This window comes from Bos mutus, chromosome 18 (assembly GCF_027580195.1).
Source record: "Bos mutus isolate GX-2022 chromosome 18, NWIPB_WYAK_1.1, whole genome shotgun sequence".
NCBI lineage: Eukaryota > Metazoa > Chordata > Mammalia > Artiodactyla > Bovidae > Bos > Bos mutus.
In genome coordinates, this window is record NC_091634.1 from 15,347,525 (window position 1) to 15,374,851 (window position 27,327).

General features: G+C 41.4%; 1 protein-coding gene across 1 annotated transcript; it reads right to left on the reverse strand.

Annotated features, from left to right (window-relative positions):
- Positions 1-413: 413 nt before the first annotated feature.
- On the reverse strand, positions 414-19,300 carry LOC102273002 (zinc finger protein 875). The gene is given in 8 exon segments (XM_070387849.1): positions 414-6,461; positions 6,463-6,665; positions 6,668-7,618; positions 7,621-8,064; positions 11,984-12,079; positions 12,561-12,687; positions 18,706-18,792; positions 19,088-19,300. Coding segments are annotated over 7 exon segments (1,956 nt in total). The 5' UTR covers positions 18,739-18,792; positions 19,088-19,300; the 3' UTR covers positions 414-6,359.
- Between the last annotated feature and the right edge of the window lie 8,027 nt (positions 19,301-27,327).

Genomic DNA, 27,327 nt, shown 5'->3' on the forward strand with positions numbered 1-27,327 from the left:
GAGCGACGTGTTCTGTCAGTGTAGTCAGCTTGTGTATTTTAAATCATGCCCCGTGATTGTGGGTCATTGTGTGAGATTGTGGATCTGCCAAGAATGGGAAAGTGATTGTGGATGTGTAAGGGACTGTGGCTGACTTTGGGCATGACGTTTCTGTAACTGTGTTCTTAGCCCAGAGATCCGCGGAGGTTTTCTCATAATTGGCGGTGGAGCTTTGTTTCTGGGCTTTAGAGTTGAGTCTGTGGGAGAGTAGTCTGTGTGTCCTGTGTATGTGTGTCTGTCTGTCTGTCTCCAGGTCCAACTGTTCTGTCTTCCCTGCCCAACATCTCACCCCAGCCAGGGCGGGGTCAGTATTATCCTTATTTTTATATTGTGTGTGTGTGTGTGAGTGAGTGTGTGTGTGTGTACGCGCGCCCGTACACGCGCACCCGTTCAGTCACTCAGTCGTGTCAGACTCTTTGCGACCACATGGACTGACTGTACCCCACCAGTCTCCTCTGTCCATGGCATTTTCCAGGCAAGAATACTGGATTGGGCTGCCATTTCCTACTCCAGGGAATCTCCCCAAGCCAGGGATGGAAGCTGAGACGCTGGCGTCTTCTGCATTGGCAGGCAAATTCTTTACCACTGTGCCACCTGGGAAGCCCATATCCCTTCTCTACTTGCCGCTAATGTGATGGCAGGCACAAGAGTAATTATATTTCAGTTGTAAGAAGATGCTCACTTGTATCAAAGCCATTTATATTATTGTAGCCAGCATCTCTGGGGTTTCTTTTATTACTGTTCCTAACTTTTCACTTTACAACTTTAATTTGTTGTTGTTTTGGTGTTGTTCAGTCACTAAATCATGTCCAACTCTTTGTGACCTCATGGACTACAGCATGCCAGGCTTCCCTGTCCTTCACCATCTCCCACTATTTGCTCAAATTCATGTACATTAAGTTGGTGATGCTGTCTAACCATCTCATCCTCTGCTGCCCTCTTCTCCTTTTGCCTTCAGTCTTTCCCAGCATCAGGGTCTTTTCTAATGAGTTGGCTCTTTGCATCACATGGCTAAAGTAGTCGAGCTTCAGCTTCAGCATCAGTCCTTCCCATGAATATTCAGGGTTGATTTCCTTTAGGATTGAATGATTTGATCTCCTTGCAGTCCAAGAGATTCTCAAGAGTCTTCCTCAGCACAATTTGAAAGCATCAATTCTTTGGCACTCAGCCTTCTTTATAGTCCAACTCACATCCAAACATGACTACTGGAAAAACCACAGCTTTGATTATACAGACCTTTGTTGGCAAAGTGATGTCTCTGCTTTTTAATATGCTGTCTAGGTTTGTCAAAGCTCCAGTATCACTGTGGACAGTAACTGAAGCCATGAAATTAAAAGACTCTTGCTCTTTGGAAGGAAAGCTATGACAAACCTTGACAACTTTATTTAGGGCCCAGCTTTAAGAAAACTATCCACAGTCAAGAGGCCAAGAATGTGAACCTGTGAGTGATGTTAAAGAAAATAAGAACTGAGTGATACTTGAAGGGGCCTGTTTTTTTTTTTTTTTTTAATTCAGGAACTATTGCCATAGGAGAAAAGAGACTTCAGTACAGAACTGGCTCAATTCCAAATATAGCAAGAGAGGATTTATAGACAAGGAGCAAGTTAGGGTTGGGGGGTGGTCAGTTTATGGAAATTATAAAGAGGAGACATAAAGGGGTAGGGGGGAATTCTTTCTAGGCTGACTAATAGGATTCTTGCTGAGGGAAGGCCAGAGTGATGAGTGATCAGATATCAAGAACATGAGCTAAACTGACTTGACAGAATTCTTGCTAAAACTGGGTGATGCAAAGACAAACACTGAAGCCCAAAGGTTGAAGCCTAGTTGAGAAGAGGGTTCTGAGGAGTCTGATTAAAGTTTGGTCAAGGAGAGTCTTTGTCAGTGAAAGTTAAAAAAAAAAAAAAAAAAACAAACCTGGAAGGTGCACCCAAGTCAAGATCTTGGTATATGTGGAAGTAAAGAGAAGTTCTTGAAATAAAAACACATCTCTGGAGATCCTCTCCAATCCCCTCCCCAGAAAGAGTCCTCTAATAGCTGAAGCCCCAGTGAAAGAGTTCAAAGTGTTTGTCGCTCAGTTGTGTTTGACTCTTTGTGCCCCCATGGACTGTAGCCCATCAGGCTCCTCTGTCCATGGGATTCTCCAGGCAAGAATACTGCTTGGGTACTGGAGTGGATTGCCATGCCCTTCTCCAGGGGATTTTCCCAACCCAGGGATCAAACCCGTGTCTCTTAATCTCCTACACTAGTAGGCAGGTTCTTTACCACTAGCACCGCCTGGGAAGTCCCTCAAACATATAATATGAATTAATAAATAAAAATAAAAACAGATCATTAATACAAGACAAAAGGAGAATAAAATAACTATATAGAAAATATAAAATTTTACAAGTCTGTGTTAATCTTGGCATATTATTAAAATAGATATATATACATTCACATTAAATACTTTAAGATTCAAGCTTAATCACATTCAAAACTACACTTTATGAACTAAAATGGAAGAAATCACAAAATACATTGATTACAATTCTATAAGATAAAAAGCTGAATACTAGGATATTGTAAAAATGAGTATGTCCATCTAGCCACTTGTAAGTACTCTGAAATAGTAATTCTTATATAAAAGAAAATAAAAAATGAAAACTATATGCCACTTAGAAATGAACTTTCAGGACAGTAAAAAGGCAATAAATAAACCAGATTATGATTGAATAAGATTGAAAATGCAATACAATAAAAAAGAAAGCTTGAGATTAGTAAATATTAACAGAAATTAACAAATATAAAAAAGACACATTGAAGAAATCATTAAAAGCATAAAGCTGCTTCTTTGATTAAAAAAACAGAAAAAAATGATTGCCAAGAATAGTTAAACAGACATAGCCACAAGCCTAGCCATTAAGTAATCATATCATTTAGTTCTAGAAATGAATATGCCCCACATTTCAGTGTTCTGTCTAGACAGAGCAGCATATCTCAAATTGTAGGTTTACATCTGTCAGTGGATGGTAAGCATTTTTCTGCATTTGTTTCTCCTATGCCTATTTTAAATTATATAAAGCACAGATGTTAATAAAATGTTTGGTATTATAACACATAACTTTTTTCTGGTGTGTGTACAGTATTTTCAGTATGGGTTATAGACCACAAATATCTAGAAACAACACACTTAAAGGTGAAGAATAAAGTGTTTGACTTTCACTTGGGTTTGAACAGTTTCCATCATAAAAAAAAAGGGTGACTTTTTTTATGTGTTTGCAAATCTTTAATATTCAATTTAATAGAATATACTTGGTATTTTATATGTGTTCCTGCATTTAATGTGTTGACATAAATAAAATCTGGCCTCATGTAGATACATAGTAAGAAAATGGGAGTGTTTTAATACTCTTTTCAGGTAATTATCACAACATTGTCCTTTGATACTTCAACAAAAATCATGGAATCCTGCTTTTATCTTGTTAAAATCCAGGTCTATCTTATACTTTAATATACCCACAGATGATTTTGCAGCATTATGTACTAATTGTTTGCAAAATACTGGTTCAACGAATTAGGCAGATCTTCCATCATCATATTTCATTATATGGTATTATAAAATCATGCTCATTAATATCATCACCAATCTTATCACAAAGGGCTAAGTACTGGGAAACTGTCAAGTTCATGGTGGCAGGTAACTTGTTTTTCAATATTCTGATCCTTTGTTTGAAAGTCAAATTAACAGAAATTACCATCAGTTTTCTTCGCTGGCAGTTTTTTAAAAAAATCACTTCATTTTTGACAAAGTGTCTACCAAACATCCAAATCTGAGTCACCTTATCCAAAACTTGTCAGCTGATCTTTCAAATAAAATTGGTGTCCATAAAAAGGTGGCTGATTCAGCTCACAAATTAGACAATCATACGAGTGCATCTCCTTGAAACAGCTTCATACTTCACCTAGAAGGACTTTACATGTATTTCTCTTTTCATCACACAAAATATTTAAAAGATGTATACATACCAGTTTTAGTATCATGGCTGTGATATGATAGTATAATTTTATAAGATATTACCATTAGAGTAAACTGAGTAAAGAATACATGAGATTTCCCGATATAATTTCTTGCAACTGTGCGTTAGTTATCTCAAAATTTAAATTATAATTTTAAACTGCTGTACTCAAAGGTCAAGATTTAACAAAATTCTACTATTTTATGGAGAACATTCTTAAGTGGAACTTGCATTTTTTACCACCAATAGGGGTGGTTAAAAAATACAATAATGCTAGTAGTGCCGTTTGCTGCAGTCCATGGGCTCACAGTTTGACACAACCGAGCGACTGAACAACAGTTTGGTGTCACTGCTTTGATTCATGCTAAGAGCCCAGCAGTTTTACCCACGATTGCTGACTGATTTTGCACCATCAGTACAAATTTCAGCAAAAAGCAAGTAATGTCTTAGTGTTATAATGAAATGTGTTTTGACCATGCAGATCACTTGAAAGGGTCCTCTGATCACACTTAGGGAACCAATGATCCATAATAAGAAGTCAAAATTGAATTAAATGAAACAGTTCCATTAACATTTACTGCCAGTCCTTTTGAAATGGAACATGTCCATGATGACTATAACAGACTTACAGATTTGAAGCAATATTCATTGTTTCATACTGTTTATCATCTTTTCTTCACAATTTTCTGCAGTGTAGTCTCCTACTTACCAGAAGGTTGGCAGGATGGGTAGTGGTTGCTCTGGGGCAATTTTTCTGTCTGTTTTAAACATCTGTTTTAAATCACCTCAGGTTATGAAATATGGGGCAGTAGTGAATAGCTAGTCCAGACAGAGATTGAAAAAAAAAAAAATGCAAAAACAAGACTGAGGATTCCCATATCTGAATACCATGTGGTGTTTTATCTCCTAATCAGTTTCCAGATTTGCACAGATTTTAATGCTAGGCCCAGGCAGACACCTCAGGTTACCTGTCTTAACTCTTGTCTCTTACGAGAGGTTCTAAGCCTCTTAGAGGCTTAGAGGCTTAGATCTTATGAGAGGCCTTCTCTGAAGGCCTCGGAGAAAGCAATGGCACCCCACTCCAGTACTTTGCCTGGAAAATCCCATGGACAGAGGAGCCTGGTGTGCTGCAGTCCATGGGGTTGCAAAGAGTTGGACACAAGTGAATGACTGAACAACAACAAAACTGAAAGCCAAGCACTGAGTACTGCACTTGAAATCCTGCTTCACCATTTTCTAACTACCCATATACTTTGTTTTTCTACGGCTTTCAGATCTATTCTAAATACCTGTACACAAATCAAGAAAATAAGTTGTAATACAATTCCTATATTTTCCTATCCTTAGAAAACATAATTCACAATCATTTAGTCAAGTTTCATGAAAAAAAAAAAACTGGGCCTTGGGACAAGATTCTAAGTAAATTTGTGGGACACTGCCATTTCCAAAAAGAGACTATTCGCAACCAAAAAAGTAGTATATTTTACAATGGCTGGAAAAATTTAAACCAAATAATTACTACTGGGATATTGTAACTCAAAAAGAATAGAAAATAATTGCATTTTACATTTCTGTATATGTGTGCATATTTTCTTTATAACACTACATAATACATTTCCAGTCTACATAGACTCAGTCAACAAAAGTATCTACAGTATGGATTCAACCTGGAAACCAGAGAGTCCCAGGAAGCAAGCAAAGATATTGTATTTCCAAAAATGGATAACTCTTCCCAAACTTAGAGCTAGGATACTTACAATCTTTCTTACCTGTCAGCCCTTTGTATAATAAAACCCTCTACCCATGCATTATCTCTTATCCCCATGAGCTGACCACATTCCAAACTTTAACTGAAGCTGACTCTGCTGGGTCATGCTCTGTGGAACCAGCATTAAATCAGCCATGGTTTCTGTCTCTTGTTCTCAGGTCAAACAGACATCAAGAGATGGGCTCTAAAACTGCTGTTACAACATCCAGGATACTGTGGAAGAAGTGTTCAAGTATACTTGGGAAGTATATTGGAATCATATCAATTCTCTAATTTCAACCTACTTAAGTACTCTCTTCATCAAGAGAGAGACCTTGAGAGACCTTCCAAAATCTACCATCCCCAGTAGGGAAAACCAGAGCCCCTGAAAACAGGCCAGCAACAATTCTTCTTCAGGTGGAATGGAGATACTGACCCTTATCATTAGTCTCATGAACACTCCCATCACACATAGATGTCTCTGTTTTAGTGTTAGCCAATGGCTGACTTATTACTGAAGCTACAGCCCTGGATGGGACTTCCATTGTCTCGTGCAGTGTGACTACTGGCTAAAGGTTTCACTGCTTGTACACACAAAGTTTCTCTCCTGAATGTGTCCTCTGATGTCTGATGAGGTTTGATTTCCAACTAAAGCTTCGCCCACACTTACTAAAAATGTTAAGGCTTCTCTCCTGAATGTATCCTATGATGTCTAATGAGGTGTGACTGCCGGCTAAAGCCTTGCCCACACTCCTTGCACACATGAGGTTCCCCCCCTGAGTGTGTCCTCTGGTGTGTAATGAAAGTTAGCTTATCATAAAACTCTTGTCCATACTCCCTGCACACAAAGGGGCTATCCCCTGAGTGTGCCCTCTTGTGCCTAACAGGTTTGGCTTCTGGCTAAACCTTCTACCACACTCCCTACATATGAAAGGCTTTTCCCCTGAATGTGTTCTCTGGTGTGAGACAAGAGTAGACTTATCATTAAAGTCTCGCCTGCACTCCCTGCATACAAATGGCTTCTCCTCTGAATGTGTCCTCTGGTGTGTGATGAGGGTTGACTTCAGAGTAAAGGCTCTCCCACATTCCCTGCATACAAATGTCTTCTCCCCTGTGTGTGACCTCTGGTGTTTGTTGAGGTTTGACTTCAGACTAAAGCGCTGCCCACACTCCAGGCACATGTAAGGTTTAACCCCTGAGTGTGTCCTCTGGTGTGTCTTGAGGTTTGATTTCCAGCTAAAATGATGCCCACATTCTGTGCACACATAAGGTTTCTCTCCTGTGTGTGTCCTTAAGCGTCAAATGAGGTGTGACTTCTGGCTAAAGCCTTGCTCACACTCCCTGCAAACATAAGGCTTCTCTCCTGAGTGTGTCCTCTTATGTCTGTTGAGGTGTGAAAGCTGGTGAAAGCCATGCCCACACTCCTTGCAAATGTAAGGCCTCTACCCAGAATGCGCCCTCTGGTATGTGACAAGATTTGACTTCAGGCTAAAGCTCTGGCCACACTCCTTGCACACATAAGGCTTGAGCCCTGAGTGTGTCCTCTGATGCGTGAAGAGGTTTGATTTCCAAGTAAAGCCTCGTCCACACTCCTTGCACATATATGGTTTCTCCCCAGAGTGTATCCTCTGGTGTGTGATGTGGTTTGACTTGCAGGTAAAGCCTCGTCCACATTCTGTGCATACATAAGGCTTTGGCCTAGAATGTGTCCTTTGGTTTTTGACGAGGACTGACGTACTGCTGAAGTTTTGTCCCCGCTCAGTGTACATGTAAGCGGTCTCTCTTGTGTGTGTCTTCTGGAGGCTGAGCTGGTTTGACTCCTTGATAAAGCTAGGCCAAACTTTCCATATTTGATTGCTCCAAATCTTGAGATTTCTAAACCACGTAATATTTTGTCTGTTTCCTCGAGGTCTGTCCTCTGGGCCAGGTTGGGCCCTATATCCACCACTGTGTTGTCTTCCTTGGATGTCACTGGCTGTTCTTCTGGGGGGCTGGAGATTGCCTTTGAAGTGCTGCTTTTGCTTATTCTCCTGAACAAAAGCTTGGAATCTTCTTCTCTCTCTTGAATTTCTGCTTGGCGGCTCGAGCAGATTTGATCAAAGAGTTGCTCCTGCTGCTGTCTGTGATCTTCTGAACAGTGTTTCCCTGAATGGAGATGATTTCCTACACCTAAGCTTGAGAATAACTAAGGGAGATGACTGAACCACACATGCTGGATGAAGGCTTGCTGGCAAGAGAATGCCAAAGGACAGGTGAGACAAGGCTAAATTTCTAGCTTTGATCCTGCTAAACAAAGAATGTTTTTAGTCATAGATAGGGCTACCTTGGCCATTCTGCTTTGCCCACTGGTCATTCATAATATGTTTACATCATAAGCTGTCTCCCACTCAGCCATCCTTCCCAAGATCTATTTTGCATTTCACTTTATGCATCACATTTTTACAGTAAACTTGATCAGTGGACCAAATCCAGCCTGCAATCTGTTTTTTGTATGGCTACAATATAATATCTATTATATCCAGTTTTCAAAGAAACAGGAAAGAGTGACATAGTTAAGAAAAAAAATTGCAGCCAATAGAAAACTGATTTAGGGAGAAAAAAAGTCTTCAAAGCTGATATTATTAATATATTCAAAGAACTAAAGAAAACAATATGTGAAAAATTAAAGATGAGTATTATAACTTAAAATGGAGAATGTCAATAAAGAATAAGAACATTTTTTTTTTTGGCTTCATCATGCAGCAGACGAGATCTTAGTTCCCAGATCAGAGATCAAACCCAATGCTCCTTGCACTGGAAACACGCAGTCTTAACCACTGGACCACCAGGGAAGTCCCAAGAATAGAAACTATTAATAAGAAACAAAAGGAAATTCTGAAATTAAAAAGTAAAATAATTAAAATTACAAAGTTACTAGAGAGATACAACAGCATATTTGGCTTTGAAACAGAACCAGTGAACCCGAAGATAAATCAATAGAAATCACCTAAAAACTGAAGAGAAGAGTTAAAGAAAGGCTGAAGAAAAACAAGGATTTCCAGAAACCTGTAAGACACCATCAAGCAAACCAAACCTATGTGTAATGGTAACTCAAGAGGGTGAAGACAGAGAGAAAAGAGCAGAAAAAATATCTGAAGAAATTATAGCTTAAAAAGTTCCAAATTGAATGAGAAACATTCATCTACATATCTAAGAAGCTCAACAAACCCCAAAATAAACATAAAGACAGCCCTAGCTAGATACATCATAGCCAAAATGTTGGCCATCAGAGAAAACAAGACAAAAGGAAAATCTTGAAAGCAGCAAAAGAAAAATGACCCAACATGTACAAGAGGAAAAACAATATGATTAGTGTTAACTTCTCATCTTTGGTTACCTGATGTGAAGAGCTGACTCACTGGAAAAGACCCTGATGCTGGGAAAGATTGAGGGCAAAAGGAGAAGAGGGCAACAGAAGATGAGATGGTTGGATGGCATCACTGACTCCAAGGACATGAGTTTGAGCAAACTCAGGGAGATAGTGAAGGACAGAGAAGCCTGGCATACTACAGCCCATGGGGTCACTAAGAGTTGGACATGATTTAGAGAGTGAACAACAACAACTTCTCATCAGAGACAATGGAGACCAGAAGGCAGTGGAATAACATATTTAAGGTGCTGAAATAAAAAATGAAAGACTGCTATCAATGAAGAACTCTCACAAACCTATCCTTGAAAAATGAAACTGATATAAGGATTAACAAGTACTCAGAATATCTGCTGCCAGCAGACATGCCTTATAAGAAATACTTAATAAATCCTTCAGGCTGAAAAGAAATTGACACCAGATATACTGATACTAAGTCGAATCCACAAGAAGAAATGAGGACCACTGAAACTATTAAATATCTCTGGGTAAATATAAAAGACAATGCATATATATTATTCTCTTAATTTCTCTAAAACACATAAGACTATTATAAAGGCAATAAATATAATACTATATTGTGGGCTTTAGAATATATATATATAAATATTTTATTGGAACTAAATTAGTATTAATTATAAGTAGATTAGGATAAACTAATGTGTATATTTTATTTCCTAGAGCAGCATTAAGAAAATAACTCCAGAATGGCATTGAAACATGTATATTATCATATGTGAAACAGATCGGCAGTCCAGGTTCGATGCATAGGACAGGGTACTCAGGGCTAGTGCAGTGGGATGACCCAGAGGGATGGGATGGGGAGGGAGGTGGGAGAGGGGTTCAGGATGGGGAACACATGTACACCCATGGCTGATTAATGTCAATGTATGGCAAAACCACTACAATATTGTAAAGTAATTAGCCTCCAATTAAAATGAATAAATTTATAAAAAAATAAAAAAGAAAATAACTCCAAAACAAATTTAAAATCAAGAGTAGAATTAAAATAGTACACTTAAATTTTTAAAAAAATCATATGCCATAAAAGGGGGTATAAAAATAGACCTGAGACATATTTTTTAAAATAGCAAAATGGCAGATTTAGCCATATTAATCATTATATTAAATATGAGCAAATTGAACACTCCAAAGGAAAGGCAGAGGTTATCCCACTAGATTAAAAAAGCAACATCAAACAATGTGTTATTAACATGGGACACATTTTGGATCCAAAAAACACAAGTAGGTTAAAAGTATAGGATGAAAAAAGATATACCATGCAAACAATAATCACCAGAGAACTAGAATGGCTACTATATTAATGATAGACAAAGTAGGTTTCAAGACAAGGATTATTGCTAGAGAAAAAGATGGACACTTCATAAAGACAAAAGGGCAATAAATCAGAATGATTTAACAATTATAAAGGTATACACAATTTAAAAGAGCCCCAAAATACATGAAAGAAAAACTTACAGAACTAAAAAAAAGAATTCGATAATTCAACAATAATATTAGAAATTTCAGTATTCTATTCTCAACAATAGAAACAATTAGACAGGGAATTCCCTGGTGGTCCAGTGGTTAGACTCTGAGCTCTCAGTGCTAACTAAAATATCACAAGCCACGCAGTATGACCAAAAAATAAAATCAACTAAAAGTGGATCACACGCTTAAGTGTAAAAGCCAAGAGTATAAAACTTCTAGAAGAAACCAAAGGGAAAAAAAAAAAAATGTATGTGTCCCTGAGTTAAGCAAACTTCTTAGTTATACCACCAAAAGCACAATTAATTTAAAAAATAGTTAAACTGAACATCATCAAAATTTAAAACTGAACATCATCATCATGAAGCATCAAGTTATGCTTGAAAGGACACCATTAACAGAATGAAAGGACAAGCCACAGACTTAAATCGATAACTACACCATGGTTACATGAAAATATCACCATTCTTAGAAAATCTTTTAACACACATCCACATGTAACCTGCATACCCAAATATATATACATGAAGATATATATAAATATATACACATACATATGGTGGGGGGAGAAGGGAGAGCACGCTCAGAAGAGACACATATGCCAATGATAAAGCAAATTGGGTGAAATAGTAAGTGATTTTATGATGCCATTTTGTAGTAATACATATGCCGTGTGTCTGTAAAGGATAATATGTAATATGTGTGTGTAGAGGATATAAAGGTGTTTTTTGTACTATTTTTGCAGAATTTTTGTAATTTCCTGATACAAATGAACTTACTTACAAAACAGAAAGAGACTCACAGACTTAGAAAATGAACTTACGGTTGCTGGTGGGAAGGGACAGTTAGTGAGTATGGGATGGTTGTGTACACACTGTTCTATTCAAAATGGATAACCAACAAGGACAGCACATGAAACTCTACTCAATGTTATGTGGCAGCCTAGAAAAAAATAACATAAACTACAGGTGAATATTTAAACTACAAAATAAATAGAGAAGATGAAAAAAGTAAATAGGATGAAGCCCTTTTCTGAAAATGGCAGCAAACTGAATTGGTCACAAGTGTCCCCTGCAGAAAACAAGCTGAGTGAGAGGAAGGCAGGCCTTCTGGTGGAGCAAAGAGACAAAGAAGCCAGAGAAGTCCCCCTCCCTTACCTGAAGATGATATTCTGGAAGGGAGGTCATGCCAGGCAGCCTTACCAGGGCCAAGAGGCCTAGAAAAGCTCTACCTCTCAGTACCTAAAAGTACCTCCTCCTTCCCTACCTGCCATGCTGTGGACGGTCCCAACTACCCAGTCTCACTCACCTGGACACAGGCCCAGTGAACGTTGCCTCTCCTTTATCCAGGGCTCTTCCCCTTGTTCCAGCTGACAAATGAGTTCCAGTTTGGAAAACAGAATGTCTGCTCATAAGGAAAGAAAACAAAGAGACTTCTGGTTATGCATTTAAGGGGGCCAGTCTAGAACCCAGCCGAAATGGCAGGGGGGTGGGGGAGAACCAAGAGGGTGGGACAAAGGGCCCATGAATAGTAAACTCTCTGCAGTCGAAGGGTTGAGTACTAAAAGGAAACTCCAATCAGAGAAAGAGCCTATCAATACTTACTAGATGAAAAATCTGCTAGGTTTGGGGCAAGATAAAATTTAAAAAAAGAAAAAAAGCCCCTGACTTGGGAAAGAGACCTGAAAATGCAGAGTGGCATACATAATATGAATAAATCTCTGTTTTCAACTCTACTGAATCCAGATATACCATGAGGACAAAGGTAAATTATTGTTTTTAAGCTCAACCCTAAGACAAAGCTGCATTGCGAGTAGCCTTTCTTCATGATTATAGAAAATATTCTGAAGGCCAGATTTTAAGTGCTAAGGGAAAGCCATTCTTACCTAGTGAGACCAAGTGGCTGTAAGTCTCCAGCATCACCTCCGTGTGCAGGATTCTCTCAGCAGGGCTCAACAATTTCCACTCCTCCTGGGTGAAGCCAACAGCCACATCTCGTAATGCCACGAATGCCTTTTAATACAAAACACACCCCTGTTCATCCAGGAGTCCACCCAGTCCACACTGCAGGATGAGGGAACAAAAGGCATCTCTGAGGAGGTGGAGAAGATTTCTAGACTTCATTACATGCTGCGCTAAGTTGCTTCAGTCGTGTCCAACTCTTTGTGACCCTATGGACAGTAGCCCATCAGGCCCCTCTGTCCATGGGATTTTACTATGGATAATGAATAAAGGGTAACAGAATACACCAGTCCCAGATATGCCACTTTGGTATAAAACAATTATTTTGAGCTGAAGGCAATTAATAAGCAGACAGAAGAAAAGCTCTCTGACCTTTCCCATCTGCCTAAAAGCATAACATTAATTTGTAAAGGTGTCCCTTTTCCCAATTTTACCAAGGACAGAAATTAATCATCAGAGACAACTCTGGACCCTTATCGGCCCACAGAGCCCACCAGAGGAATCTACACAGCAAACGTTTACTAACCGGCCCTTTTCTTCCATTAGCTCCCCCATATATTTATTATACCTTCCCACAATTGCTGCTCTAGAAATTCAAAGTCCTTTTCCTTCGTCTTGTCACATCTCTAAAAAGTTATCGTTATTTTGTTAAGATGCTATATAAGCTCAAGTCCTAACCACCCCTTCTGAGTTACCCATCACTGAGTACTCCCACGTGTATGCATGATGCACATATCAATAAATTCCCGATTGTTTTTCTCACAAAAATGTCTTTTGTCTAATTTATACCCAATGAAAAAGACTTTTTCTCCTCCCCTACATGTCCTTGGTGCCAAGAATTCAGAGACCATTATTCTCCCATCTCCGTCCAGCCAGCATCGTTGTGCACCTATCACTGTCAGCATGCTAGGCTTGCTGCTACGGGGGATAAAAGCAAAACAAAAGTTCTTTCACAATGGGAGTTTTGAATGCAGGCAGGAAGAGGAGGAGGACATCACACACAAAGAATTAAAGTAAAATTATAATCTTCTTGCTGACTTTGAAGAATGTGAGAGACTATTTGGTCTATGCATTAACATTCTACAGGAAGCAGCTCAGCCTCCAGGGCAAGGGTGAATGACCCAGCGCTATGCATACTTCACGGCAGGGCTCAGTCCTTCCCCCTCCCTCACTCTGCCACTCACTCTCCCCAAGCCTGAGGAATGGAAGTACTGGGTTGGCCAAAAAGTTGGTTGAAGTTTTTTTGTAACATCTTACGGGAAGTTATGGTTTTTCCAGTAGTCATGTATAGATGTGAGAGATGGACCATAAAGAAGGCTGAGCGCCAAAGAATTGATGCTTTTGAATTGTGGTGCTGGAGAAGACTTTTTGTTGTTGTTGTTGTTAAATTTTTATTTACTTATTTATAGCTGCACTGGGTCTTCGTTGCTGCACACAGGGTTTCTCTACTTGCAGCGAGTGGGGGCTATTCTTTGCAGTACACAGGTTTTTCATTGAGGTGGCTTCTCTTGCTGCAGAGCACGGGCTCTAGACACTCAGACTTCTGTAGCTGTGGTGCTCAGGCATGTGGAATCTTCCCAGACTAGGGATCAAACCTATGTCCCCTGCGTTGGCAGGCAGATTCTTAATCACTGGACCACCAGGGAGGTCCTGGAAAAGATTCTTGAGAGTCCCTTGGACAGCAAGCAGATCAAACCAGTCAATCCTAAAGGAAATCAACCCTGAATATGCATTGGAATAACTGATGCTGAAGCTGAAGCACCAATACTTTGGCCTCTGATCCAAAGAGCTGACTCATTGCAAAAGATCCTGATGCCGGGAAAGATTGAGGGCAGGAGGAAAAAGGGACGACAGAGGATGAGATGGTTGGATGGCATCATCAACACAATGGACATGAGTTTAAGCAAACTCTGGGAGATAGTGAAGGACAGAGAAGCCTGGTGTGCTGCATGCAGTCCACGGGGTTGCAAAGAGTCAGACACAACTGAGTGGCTGAACAACTGATTGTAATATCCAGTGCCCCAAGCATGGTCCCACTGCAAATCAATAAAATCAGACTCTTTAGGGATACGACTTTTATACTTTTAAGAGCTCCTAAGATCAGTCATGGTTGTGAATCACCACGTCAGAGGAATCTCAAGAGAAAGAGGTCACTGTAGGATAGAGAGATCAGAGACAATTTCATGAGAGGGCAATAAGATCTTAAAGGACAGGCAGGATTTCCTGGATCAAGGAGGCAGATTTAGAGAGCAACAGATTTAGTCTTCCCATTTCTCACTCACTTTCAGGCATAAAGTCATTAGGTGATAAAGGATAGATTCACCTGAATGACTTAAAAGTTATTTTTCTCTCTTTTTCCAGCCAAGCGCCTAAAAAGTGAATTTATCTAAATTAAAGATGTATATGAATATTCCACTTTGGTGTCAATAAAACATGCTTTCAGAATGAATAATTAGAACATGATGTCAGAAACAGAATACATTTGAAGTGACGACTGCCCTGAATATCTAAGACACTGTTGTGACACACCAAAGGAAGTCTTCTGAACAGAAAACTGATAAAACTTTAATGTTCAAGGCGAATGAGGATTACAGATGCAATGAGTAACAAAGGAACATATGAACACGGGGAAACAAATCGGGACATTATGGTGAACACTCACATGAGAGAAGAAAAAGATCTATACTAGCAGGTCTATCCTGGGAATGTAACACTGCACAGTGTAACAAAAACCAAAAAAGTGCAACATGTAAAGCAAAACGTGATGGGAAAAGGGAATCTCAAACAAAGAAGAGATAATTGATAAGATCAAATGTTTTGGAACAGGCAGGGTTAGAAAGCTCCAACTGCCATGAGTGGTCACTGCTTTAAAACATTTATTTCTCTTCACCTTGTCATATTTTTGAGGGTAAATACCAATCTATAAAAGAATCTCATGCACAAAGTTGATCACAGAAGTATTATCTGCAATAAACACTGGGAACAAGTTAAATGTTCCCCTCAATTGGGAAACAGTCAATAGGATCATTCATTCAAAGCACTATAACAGAAATCACTTTCAGTTGGATAAATTCTGGCTGTTCCTTCACCTATTAGAAAATGGGTCTGTGGTTTTCCCTGGTGGTCCAGTGGTTAAGGATCTGCCTCCCAATCCAAGGGACACAGGTTCGATTCCTGCTCCGGGAAGATCCCACATGCCGAGTGGCAACTAAGCCCATGCACCACAACTCCAAAGCCTATGCACCCTAGAGCCTGTGCTCTGCAACGAGAAGCCACTGTAATGAGAAGCCCATCTATCGCAAGAAAGAACAGCCCCGCTCACTGCAAGCAGAGAAAGTTCTCGCAGTAATGAAGAACCAGTGCAGCCAAAAATAAATAAACCTTAAAAAAAGAAAGAAAGAAAATGGGTCTGAGTAGATACACCATCAGTAGCTTTAAAACAATAGGATCTTGTCATTAAGATTTGTCAAAATGTATATATGAAGGGATGTGTGTGTGCATGTATGCTTGGTCACTCAGTCCCATCCAACTCTTTGCAATTCCATGGACTATATCTTGCCAGGCTCTCCTGTCCATGGAATTTTCCAGGCAAGAATACTGGAGTGAGCTGCCATTTCCTTCTCCAGGAGATCTTCCCAACCCAGGAAATAAATCCACGTCTCCTGTCTTCTGCGTTGGCAGGTGGATTCTTTTATCACTGTGCCACCTGGGAAGCCCCATGGGTGTGTATGTGTAAAATTAAACCAAATCCCAACATAAAAAAACTAAAAATAAAATGAAAGACTCATAGGAGTGCAGGCTGTATTTTATCCGTCACTGAATGTAGTCTATCTAGTTTCTGTAAACAGTATACACTCAGCAAATTTGTTCAACAGAATCAACTGAGAAAATGCTAAGAATTAGTAACATCATGTGCCTATCAATCCAACTCATTTGTTACAAAGGCTAATTTATCCTCTCAGGTGGTGATAATTAACATCCTACTGTGGATTTTCTTAAGTTGTTTTGTGGAATTCAGATGTCATGCGTGTTAGAATACCTGGAATTCCTCCCAACCCCCCTGAAATGTGGTTAATGATATGTCCCAAATAACATATGAAAAAAACAACAGAAACTCCCTTGTGACTTAGTTTCTTCAAATTAATTTATTTAAGGTCATGCACCAAACATATCATGTGTGCCAGGTACTCCTTTAGGAACAGAGGTTTCATCCTAAACCACTTATCCATTCAAATGCTTGTCCACTTTGATCAAGTCTTCATAATGCTTTTTTTTTTTTTTTTTTAAGTCTTAAGGGCAGGAAAAGGAAAAAGTCAGCTCATACAAATTTCTGGCTTTTTCCAGAAAAACCAGAATGCTTCCCTATTAACACTGTGAGTGGTGAAGAAAGTACACATAAAAGATTCAATGTTACCTTTGGAAATGCCCCCAGATTTTTTATGCATTCTTGGTACTGACACTTTTCAAATGAATAAACTATTTTAAAAATGAGAAACACAGAACTCTCAAAGTTGTTCTGAGAATGCCCAGGAAATTGTAAATCTTTACTACGGAGACCAAGATTAAGAATAAATCAAGACAGTGAAGGCAGATCTGAAAAAACCAAGTTAGTGCATATCAAAAATGACAGTAAAGCAGTCTGGCAACTGTGTTGGTGCTCAATAAGTGTTAGTCACATTCAATTTAGTCTAAGTCATCACAGTCACTATTCTCTGGGGTTAGACAGTTTCCCCTTCAGTTCCTATATGCCTATATCTCTGATTTCCTACATCAAATTCCTTCTCAACATCCTTCAAAACCCATCTACTCAAAGTCTACACTCCTCAGCAGGGCACTCAACCTGGCCACCCAGACCCAAAGGTGGAAAATGAAAATCCTTCAGGGGCCAAGTAGGTAATGAATATGAGAGAGACAGGCAAATGTTAGCTGTCAATAGTTTCAACTTAAGTATGGAAGATACTAGGGAAAGTACAGACTCTGCAGGACCTGTTCAAATGATGCAGACACCATTCAGCTCAAATTCCCCTACACCAGAATACAGTGCAGTTTATTCTCAGAGAGGCAAGCAATCCAGAATTTTTGGTGAAATCTCCCTACTGCCAGATGCTGAAAATGCTCGCAAATGTTAAATTCAGGTCAGACCATAGCAAACTCCTCTCTGTTCCAAGTATGGGTGGCTAGTCTGTATTTTCATCAGTACATATTTTAAAATCAACCTAAAATACAATCTTCCCACACTGTGTTAAGGGCAGTGTGCTTAGTGGCCCAGCCTTAGACTAACCATGATGCCTGCCCTTCCCACTGGTATGTCTTCACCAACTCTTCAATTTAACAGATTCTCAGGGGTTGTTCAGACAGCCCTACTCCTAGAAGTCCTCCTTAGCCACTTCAGGCCACAGACTACTATGTTGTCCCTGCCTTTCATCCTTCGGTTCAGTTCAGTTCAGTCACTCAGTCGTGTCCGACTCTTTGCGACCCCATGAATCGCGGCACACAAGGCCTCCCTGTCCATCACCAACTCCCAGAGTTCACTCAAACTCATGTCCATCGAGTCGGTGATGCCATCCAGCCATCTCATCCTCTGTCGTCCCCTTTTCCTCCTGCCCCCAATCCCTCCCAGCATCAGAGTCTTTTCCAATGAGTCAACTCTTCACATGAGGTGGCCAAAGTACTGCAGTTTCAGCTTTAGCATCATTCCTTCCAAAGAACACCCAGGGCTGATCTCCTTTAGAATGGACTGGTTGGATCTCCTTGCAGTCCAAGGGATTCTCAAGAGTCTTCTCCAACACCACAGTTCAAAAGCATCCTTATCACTGCACAATTAAGCCTGGACGTCCCTGTATTTGTATTTATGCCCCATGTGAGCTGTTCACAATTAACTTAATTAGAAAATGACTGAAGCATGCATGGGGCAGAAAATGTTGAGGGACTCCTCGTATTAATAAGCCACTCCTCCAGGACCAGGAAAGTGAGCTTTGCCCAACTACCAATAAAGCAGCCTCCAACGCAAGAAAATGGAATGTATTCATTCTCTCGGCAGCCAAGATGCAATTTTACACATATTCTCACCTCTTTTTTGGCTTTCAGGAGCTCCGTGGTCATTTTCCTGATCTCCTGAGTGCTCTCCCTAAGAAGGGCAAATCTCAGAAGGCAAATCTGAGGATGTGAAAAGAAATGAGAGCATGTCTAGTTGGAAAACCCTTCCCATGTGCAGGCTGGGTCTGCTCCAGAGGCTCACTACTGAGGGTTGGGAGTGTCACAGAAATCACCAGCACAAACCCATTCCCATCCAGCGCCCTGGAGAAAGGGCCGAGGGTGACCGAGCCCCTCAAGTTCAGCCCCAAGCTCTGGCCAGACAGTGAAACCCATGTCCCCCAGCAGCAGAGTAAGGGTTTGTCTCTATCCCCGTGAGTGGGAATGAAAGGAAAATGGATGGTCTTGAGGTGCCTACATGAGAGCTCCCGAGTTCAGACGCTGCCTGTGCCCTCGTGAGTAAAACAGTGAGAAGCAGAGAAACGTCCTGAATGGACGAGGCCGTGACTGTAGGGAACTCACGGAACTCGGAGTGCACGCTGCCAATCCTGAGGATGAAGCTCGGGAACCAAGAGCAGAAGTGTAGGAAATACCTGAATGGCAAGGTCCAGTCGCCACCAACAAACCTAATGGGCGGAATCCACCAACCGGAAATGTTCCTGCTACGTCAATTCCACACGCTAAGGGGCGAGCGGAAGGGACGGCGGAAGTGGCCGCTGAGGGTTCTCAGGAGTGTAGTCTTGGGATAGAGAAGAGGGAGGCGTAAGTTTCTCCCAAGTAAGGTGCCACGGCCGTTTGCACCTCTTCATACACAGCCAACGTTAGGAGACCATTGTTAAGGTGCCCGGACTGCGGGGTTCACAAGTTCCTCCGCTGAGGGTCAATGAGATCTACACACGGGCTTGGACACGCCCGAGGATTCTAGCAAAGACGATCCTGCAGCCGGGTGGCCAGACTGTGCGCGCTTCAGCGGTGGGATCTAAGTTCCCCCACTCAAGCTTCTGCCGGTGTCCGCTTCCTGGAGCTGAAACCAGGGTAGTCACGGGCTGGGCCTGAGCCGAGTGGGTGTGGGAGCGGCTCGGAGTAAAGTACTTGGGGGATAGGGCTGCGGGGTGATACTCTATTGGGACTCTCAGATAGGAGCTACACCGGCTTTGCGGCCCCGGCGGTGGGAGGGTGCGCCGCTATAGACAGGGCTGTTTTTGGAGAGAGCAGGATTGGTTTGGGCCAGCTCACAGAATGGCAGTGGGAGTGGCTCTGGTCTAGTGTGCCCGAGATTTTGAGAAGTGAAGAGTCTGAATTTGGGCAAAGAGCTCGATCCAGAAATCCCTGGGACAGATACCGCTCGGAGGAAACTTCCGAGCTGGTGGTGGTGGTAGTGATGGTGAGGGGGAGAGGGGTGAAGAGGAGGCATAGTTTGACAGTTTTGTTCATCATAGTTGGAGGGGAGGGGCGGGTGGATTTTGTTCATCATCATTTTTAAGATAACACAGTAAAATATTTGTCTTGTTTACTGACTGGTTTTGGTGCTTCCTTAAATTCTGTACTCAAAATTCCCACATTAAGGAAAGGCATAAATAGAGCTGACGCTCAGTGAACTTCATTAGCACCTACTGGCCTATAGTTTTGAGCAGAGGTGAGGGCTTGACTTCTGGGCATTAAGTAGCCAGTCCTTTAGGACACACTCCAGAACAGTGAGTCTTAGAATTTAGGGTCACTCTGCTCTACCCTTCTTACCCTAAATTGTTTCTTTCCTGACTTCCTTAACATCCACAATTTCCTAATAACCATTCCACTCAAAGTACCACCCTAAAGGGACTTCCTAGACCATCATGGTGCAAATATTCAAAGATTACTCTTAAATCTTAACACTCTACTTCAGAATCTTCTTCAGTATCCCTTTGTCTGAAGAAGTAAAAAAACAAGGCTTGCATGTTAATATCAGCCTCCCCCAGTGCATAGGAATTCAGAATGGAGGATCAGCCCAGCACCCTATTCCAGTTCTTGACAGCCCTCCCCAAGGATTTCATGTCGATAAATGTAGAATGCTTGTAAAAGAACTCCAGGGGCCTCAAAGTTAGGCGTGGCACAGAGAGGAGCACAAATGAAATGGAGGGACTGAAAAATGTCAGAGAAGGGCTAGAAGGGGAAGGGGAGCTGTGGAGGTGGGATCCTGAGATAATCCAGATCCTTATAAGGGCTTCCCTGGTGGCTCAGATGGTAAAGCATCTGCCCGCAATGCAGGAAACCTGGGTTCGATCCCTGGGTTGGGAAGACCCACTGGAGAAGGAAATGGCAACCCACGCCAGTATTCTTGCCTGGGAAATCCCATGGACAGAGGTGCCAGGCGGGCTACAGTCCATGAGTCTCAAGAGAATCAGACATGACTTAGTGACTAAACAATAACAACAAAATCCGCAAAGGATGGGGTTTCCAGTTGGTAGAGATTCAGGAGAAGCACGTGTTCTGAGAACATGAAAGCTCTGCACCCCTTCCCCATAAATTGGCCTATGCATCTCTTCCATCTGGCTTTTACTGAGTTGTAATCTTTTATGATAAACTGGTTCTCTAGTAAGTAAAATGACATTCTCTTTGCCATTCCAACAAATTAAACGAGGGGGCCTTCGGGGCCTCCAATCTATAGCCTGTTGGTTAGAAGCCCAGGTGAAAACCTGGACTTATGACTGGTATCTTGGGTGGAGGGAGTGGGGAACAGTCTTGTAGGACTGAGCCCATAACCTGTGGAATCTGACGCTATCTCTGGGTAGACAGTGTCAGAATTGAGTTGACTTGTAGGATATTTATCTGGTGTCTCAGAATGGCTTGGATATGTGGAGGGAAAAAAATCCCCACACATTGGAATTGGGGGTACAAAACCCTTTAACTCTGGACCTGAGTTTACTTAATAAATCTCAGAGCTTTGAGATTTAATCTCTATGCTTTGAGGAATTCTATTTCCCACACTCCTCTCTGGGTTCTGAGGCTCAGAGATATGAAAATCCCTTTAAATTATAAACAATGGGAAAAAATTCTAGTTATGCCTATTTAGGGAACATAACAGGTTAAAATTAACATCAGATAAAAGTCAGTTAAAAAGGGAAAAAGTGAAAAAATATTCTTTGAAACGAAAAGCTATACAAACTACCCTGTTACTGATGAGTCAGATGAGAAACTGACCTGCAATCTACAAAATCATTGGAAGAAACAATAGTGAAATACTTCAGATTGAAACCTGTGGAATGAGGTTACCTCAGTGCCAATTAAAAAAGGCAAAAACTTAAGTTCTACTTTCAGTAAGGTCAAAAGTTTGGATAAAAATGATCACAAAAGGGAAGAACAAAACTCCAGAACTGGGGAGGAAGGGCTAGTCTAAATCACTGATGAAGGACTTCCCTGGTTGTCCCCTGGCTAAGAATCCACCTTGTAATGCCAGTTTGATCCCTGGTCAGGGAACTAAGATCGCACATGGCATGGAGCAACTAAGCCAGAGTGCTGAAACTATTGAGCCCGAGTGGAACAACCAGAGTCCTAGCACTGCAATGAAAGATCCATCATGCCGCAACTAAGATCTGATGCAGCCAAATAAATAAATACTAAAAAAAATCACTGATGAGTCAAATTATTACAAATTTAATTTCCAATGAATGATGATGACTGAAACAGTGGTTAGAGGTAAACTTTTTAGCCCGAAAGTAATCTATGACTTAGAAATTAAGGCAGAAAACCAAGACGCTAGCGGTCAACTTTCAGATCAGAAAACCAACAAAATAGGATATGAGAGAGGGAAGAAGCAAATAGATGAGGGCAGGGGGAGGTGCTTATGGGGATGCAGAAGACAGGAAGAATGTGGAGTTCGTGCACAAAATCACTTTAAAGAAATAGTCCTTGGAGAGGTGGATACACGAAGATCATGCTAGTTGTGGAAGGAAGACAACATATACCCCTGGAGGGTATATTCAGGAGTTAACATTGGATGAAAAACCAGAGTCAAGTGTGGAGCCTTTCCCATCCTATACATAGACAGAAGGCAGTATGGATAACATTAGCAAGTGAGGGTACATATGAAGATTCAATAAACACAGGAAACAGCTCCGCAAGAGGAGATGAAGAAAATGAGCAGCATCCTCTCCTCAGAAAAACAGTGCTTAAATCCACACATGTGGGAACTCAAGTCCAGAGGCAAGACTAGGAATCAGACAGCTGCCCACACCTCTGTTGTATCACCTGCAGCCACAGGGTGGCAGGCAACACCCTCCGTTCCATCAGGTACCACACAGACTGGATGTCTCAACCCCAATATAGCTAGGTCTGGAGAAGCACTTATCCCGTGGGGTAACATCAGGAGGTGACACACATGTATCTGGGTGTGCATTTGAATGAGGGATAAAATTCTCATGCCCAGAGCTCCTCTGTCCCTCACTGGCATTGCAATCTGTGGCCTCTTGTCTTTTGGGGCGAGAGAAGGGGGAAGGGAGAAGGTAATCCACATTCTAGCAATTACATGGAGAAAGAGACACTTTGGAACTTTGGCCTTGATTTCTTTTATGCATTTACTTATTTTTGGCTGCGCTGTGTCTTCCTTGTGGTGCTTGGCTTCTCCTTGTGGTGGCTTCTCTTGTTATGCAGTATTAGCTCTAGGCAAGAGGGCTCAGTAGTTGTGGCTCATGAGCTTTGCTGCTCCAAGGAATGTGGAATCTTCCCAGATTGGGGATAGAACCAGTGTCCCCTGCATTGGCAGGCAGATTCTTAACTACCTCTTTTGCCTTGATTTCGGAGGGTCTTTTCTCTTTCCCTTCTCTGTTATATTTACTTTCCTACTATCCAGTTTTGCTGCTCCAAACTTGGTTCAAGTCACTTCCCAGGGCTTTCTCAGGGTGAATGTTGAAAGCTTAGACTTACCTCTTTAACCTCTAGAAAGATGCATCCAAAATTCCAACCCAAAAGAATAAAAAACCAAGATTTCCTTGAAAAGGTTCAGCCTTGGCCTTCTGAGGGGAAAATGTAAGTAACAACTGTCCAGTCTCTGCCCTCTGTTCAACAGCAACTCATGAGCCTCCTTCAGGAGCAAAAGGCAAATTCTTACCAGGCCTACCTTCCTCCATGAAATATAGCACAGCACAGATACACAGAGAACAATAACCCAATATAATTTAATACAAATTCAGGAAGAGATGTCCACCATGAAATGTTTAAGCAATAAAGTTACTGTTGGTGGGCGGAGGTGGGTAGGAGACTCTACGGATCAACTTGGAAGTAGGTCTTGAGGAACTCCACTGGTAGAAGTCAGGGGTGGGCATCAGGCTTGGAAGCGACACATAAGCCAAAACTGAATCTGTGCAAACACACACAATTAAGATCACACCAGGGACTTTCCTGGTGGTCCAGTGGTTAAGAATCAGCTTTGCAATGCAGGGGACATGGGTTCAATCTCAGGTCAGGGAACTAAGATCCCACAGGCCGTGGAGCAACTAAGCCCACCTGTGACAACTACTGAGCCCACACACTCTGGAGCCCGTGTGCCACTACTGGAGAGTCTGTGCACTTCAGTGAAAGATCCCTCATGACGCAATGAAGATCGTGCATGCCACAGCTAGGATCCGACACAGTCAAATAAATAAATAGTAAAAAAAAAAAAAAAAACGATTACACCAGGTTGAGTGAAGTGGTTTAGGAATGACAGAAAGCAGGGGGAAAAAACTGAAAATGTGAAGGAGCTTTTCTGTAAACTGTATGGAGAATAAAATGCCAGCCACATCTCCAGGAAGTGTTCATAACAGCATTCTTCAATGAACAGGATAAAGGTTGGAGCAGTAAAGGAACAGATGAAGGCCAGGCACTTCTCCTGGGTCGTTACTGTAAACCTGGCAGTCAGCAACCTCTGGATGCTACCGTTTCCCCCACGATGAATTAAAGCCACAGAGAGGTTCACTGATAGGTTCAAGGTCAGACAGGTATTAAGACTGGATTTGGGATTTAAATGAGGCCATTGGCCTCCCAGGCCTGTGCCTAATGCTCAATAAGTGAAAATCAACATCATTTGGTGATAAGTGCAAAGAAAGTATTTCTCCACATCTCTCAAGTTATTCTTTTTGGTTGATGGTTGCTCTGTGAGCTAGACATGACAGAAGAAAAATAAGAAAGTGAAAACTCAAGAAACTAAATGTACTTTTAAAGTGATGAATGGTCAAAGAAGAAAACATGTAACATAATATGAGGATGAAAATGCCATTTGACAAAACAAGAAAAATGAGTCCAAAGACTAGCTTAGAAGGAAGCTTGCCTTCAAATGTATCCAAGACAGAAGAACAGGGCTGGAAAAGAACCTCCTAATCTCTATTGAGGTGTGAAAAAAAAGAAGGAAATTAGACCAAAAAAAAAAAAAAAGATCACAGACCAATTTCTAAACACTGCTGGGTCCAAGGCAGATGAGTCCTGGGGACTTCCCTGGTGGTCCACTGGCTAAGACTCTGCACTCCCAATGGAGGGGACCAGGGTTCCATCCCTGGTTATAGATCCCACATGCCACAACTAAGACCCAGCGTAGTCAAATAAATTTTTTTTTTAAAGTCCTGCCCTGACAAACAAACCAGGGAAGAAACTGCACCCCAGGGAAGAAGTCTGAGCCCCTTCTATGTCTGAGCACTCCTTTTGACATCTGAGAAAGTCCTTGAATCCTTCTCAGAATAATGTTATAAAATGCATGACATGAAATTCGTAGGATTTCAAGCAACTACATAGAAATGCATCTATCACAATTTTTGGGGGGGATATATTAAAAGACTTATAACTTTAGCAGTGTTTCTTTTTAATGGCTGCACATTTCTTGACACTCCTTCCACTAAGAGATAGGGTCCACAACCTGTCTCTTTGATCCTGGGTGGATTTGTTGTTTGAAACTAACAGAGTACAGCAGTGATTCTATGTAACTTACAAGGCTTTCATAAAAGACCATGCAGCTTCCACCTTGATCAATCACTGCAACACTCACCTTTGGAACCCTATGCCATGTAATAAGTCTGACTACCCTGAGACTGCCAGGCTCTGGGGATGCCAAGGCCATAGGGAAAAGTCACACATAGGCACTCCAGTCCCAGCTGAGCCCAGGCTTCCAAACACTCCAGCCCAGGCACCAGATATGAAGGAATGAATATCCAGATTGTTCCAGCTGCTAGCTGTTGAGTCTTCCTTGCTGAGAGGGCCACAAAAATTGTGGAACTGAGAAAAGTTGGCCACGCTTGTGTCTTGTCTTAATTCTTTATCCCTACAAAACCCATGAGCAAAATATTTTGCTTGTGGCACAAATTTGGGTGAAATTTCTTATGCAACATTGTCCCTGGACCAGCCACTTTAACATTTTAACACATGAGCAACAACACTGAGTGAAAAAGCTGACTTAAAACTCAACATTCAAAAAGCTAAGATCATGGCATCTGGTCCCATTACTTCATGGCAAATAGAAGGGGGAAAAGTGGAAACAGTGACAGATTTTCTTGGGCTCCAAAATCACTGCAGATGGTAACTGCAGCCATGAAATTAAGAGATGCTTGTTCCTTGAAAGGAAAGCTATGACAAACCTAGATAATGTATTAAAAAGCAGGGACATCACTTTGCCAACATCCATATAGTCAAAGCTATGGTTTTTCCAGTAGTCATGTATGGATGTGAGAATTAGACCATAAAGAAGGCTGAGCACGAAAGAACTGATGCTTTTGAACTGTGGTGTTGGAGAAGACTCTTGAGAGTCCCTTGGACTGCAAGGAGATCCAACCAGTTCATCCTAAAGGAAATCAGTCCTGAATATTCATTGTAAGGACTGATGCTGAAGCTGAATGACTGAGCAACTAAACTGAACTGATGCTGAAGCTAAAGCTCCAATGCTCTGGCCACCTGATGTGAAGAGCCAACTCATTGGAAAAGACCCTGATGTTGGGCAAGATTGAAGGCAAAAGGAGAAGGGAGCGATAGAGGGTGGTGGTTGGATGGCATCACCAACTCAATGGACATGAATTTGAGCAAACTCAGGGAGATAGTGGAGGGCAGGAAGACTGGCATGTTGCAGTCCATGGGGTCACAAAGAGTTGGACACAACTTAGCAACTGAACAACACTGAGTGGCAGGCTGTCATAGGGAACCATCATTGGGAAGCAGGGACAACCATCAAGCCTATGTGCAGATGTTGTACCATGACATGAAAACTGCTATTGATTCCACTGCTAACAAAGCCCCATACCCAGATGGCCTACATTCAGGATGGAAAGGACACTCCATTTCAGTTGTTGTTCAGTCGCTCAGTTGTGTCTGACTCTTTGCAACCCTATGGACTGCAGCATGCCAGGCTTCCCACCATCACCATCTCCTGGAGTTTGCTGAAACTCATGTCCATTTTCTCGATGATGCCATCCAACCATTTTATCCTCTGTCATCTCCTTCTCCAGTTGCCTTCAATCTTTCCCAGCATCAGGGTCTTTTCAAATGAGTTAGGTCTTCACATCAGGTGGCCAAAGTATTCAAGCTTCAGCTTCAGCATCAGTCTTTCCAATGAATACTCAAGATTGATTTCCTTTAGGATTGACTGGTTTGATCTCCTTACAGTCCAAGGGACTCTCAAGAGTCTTCTCCAACACCACAGTTCAAAAGCATCAATTCTTCTGCACTCAA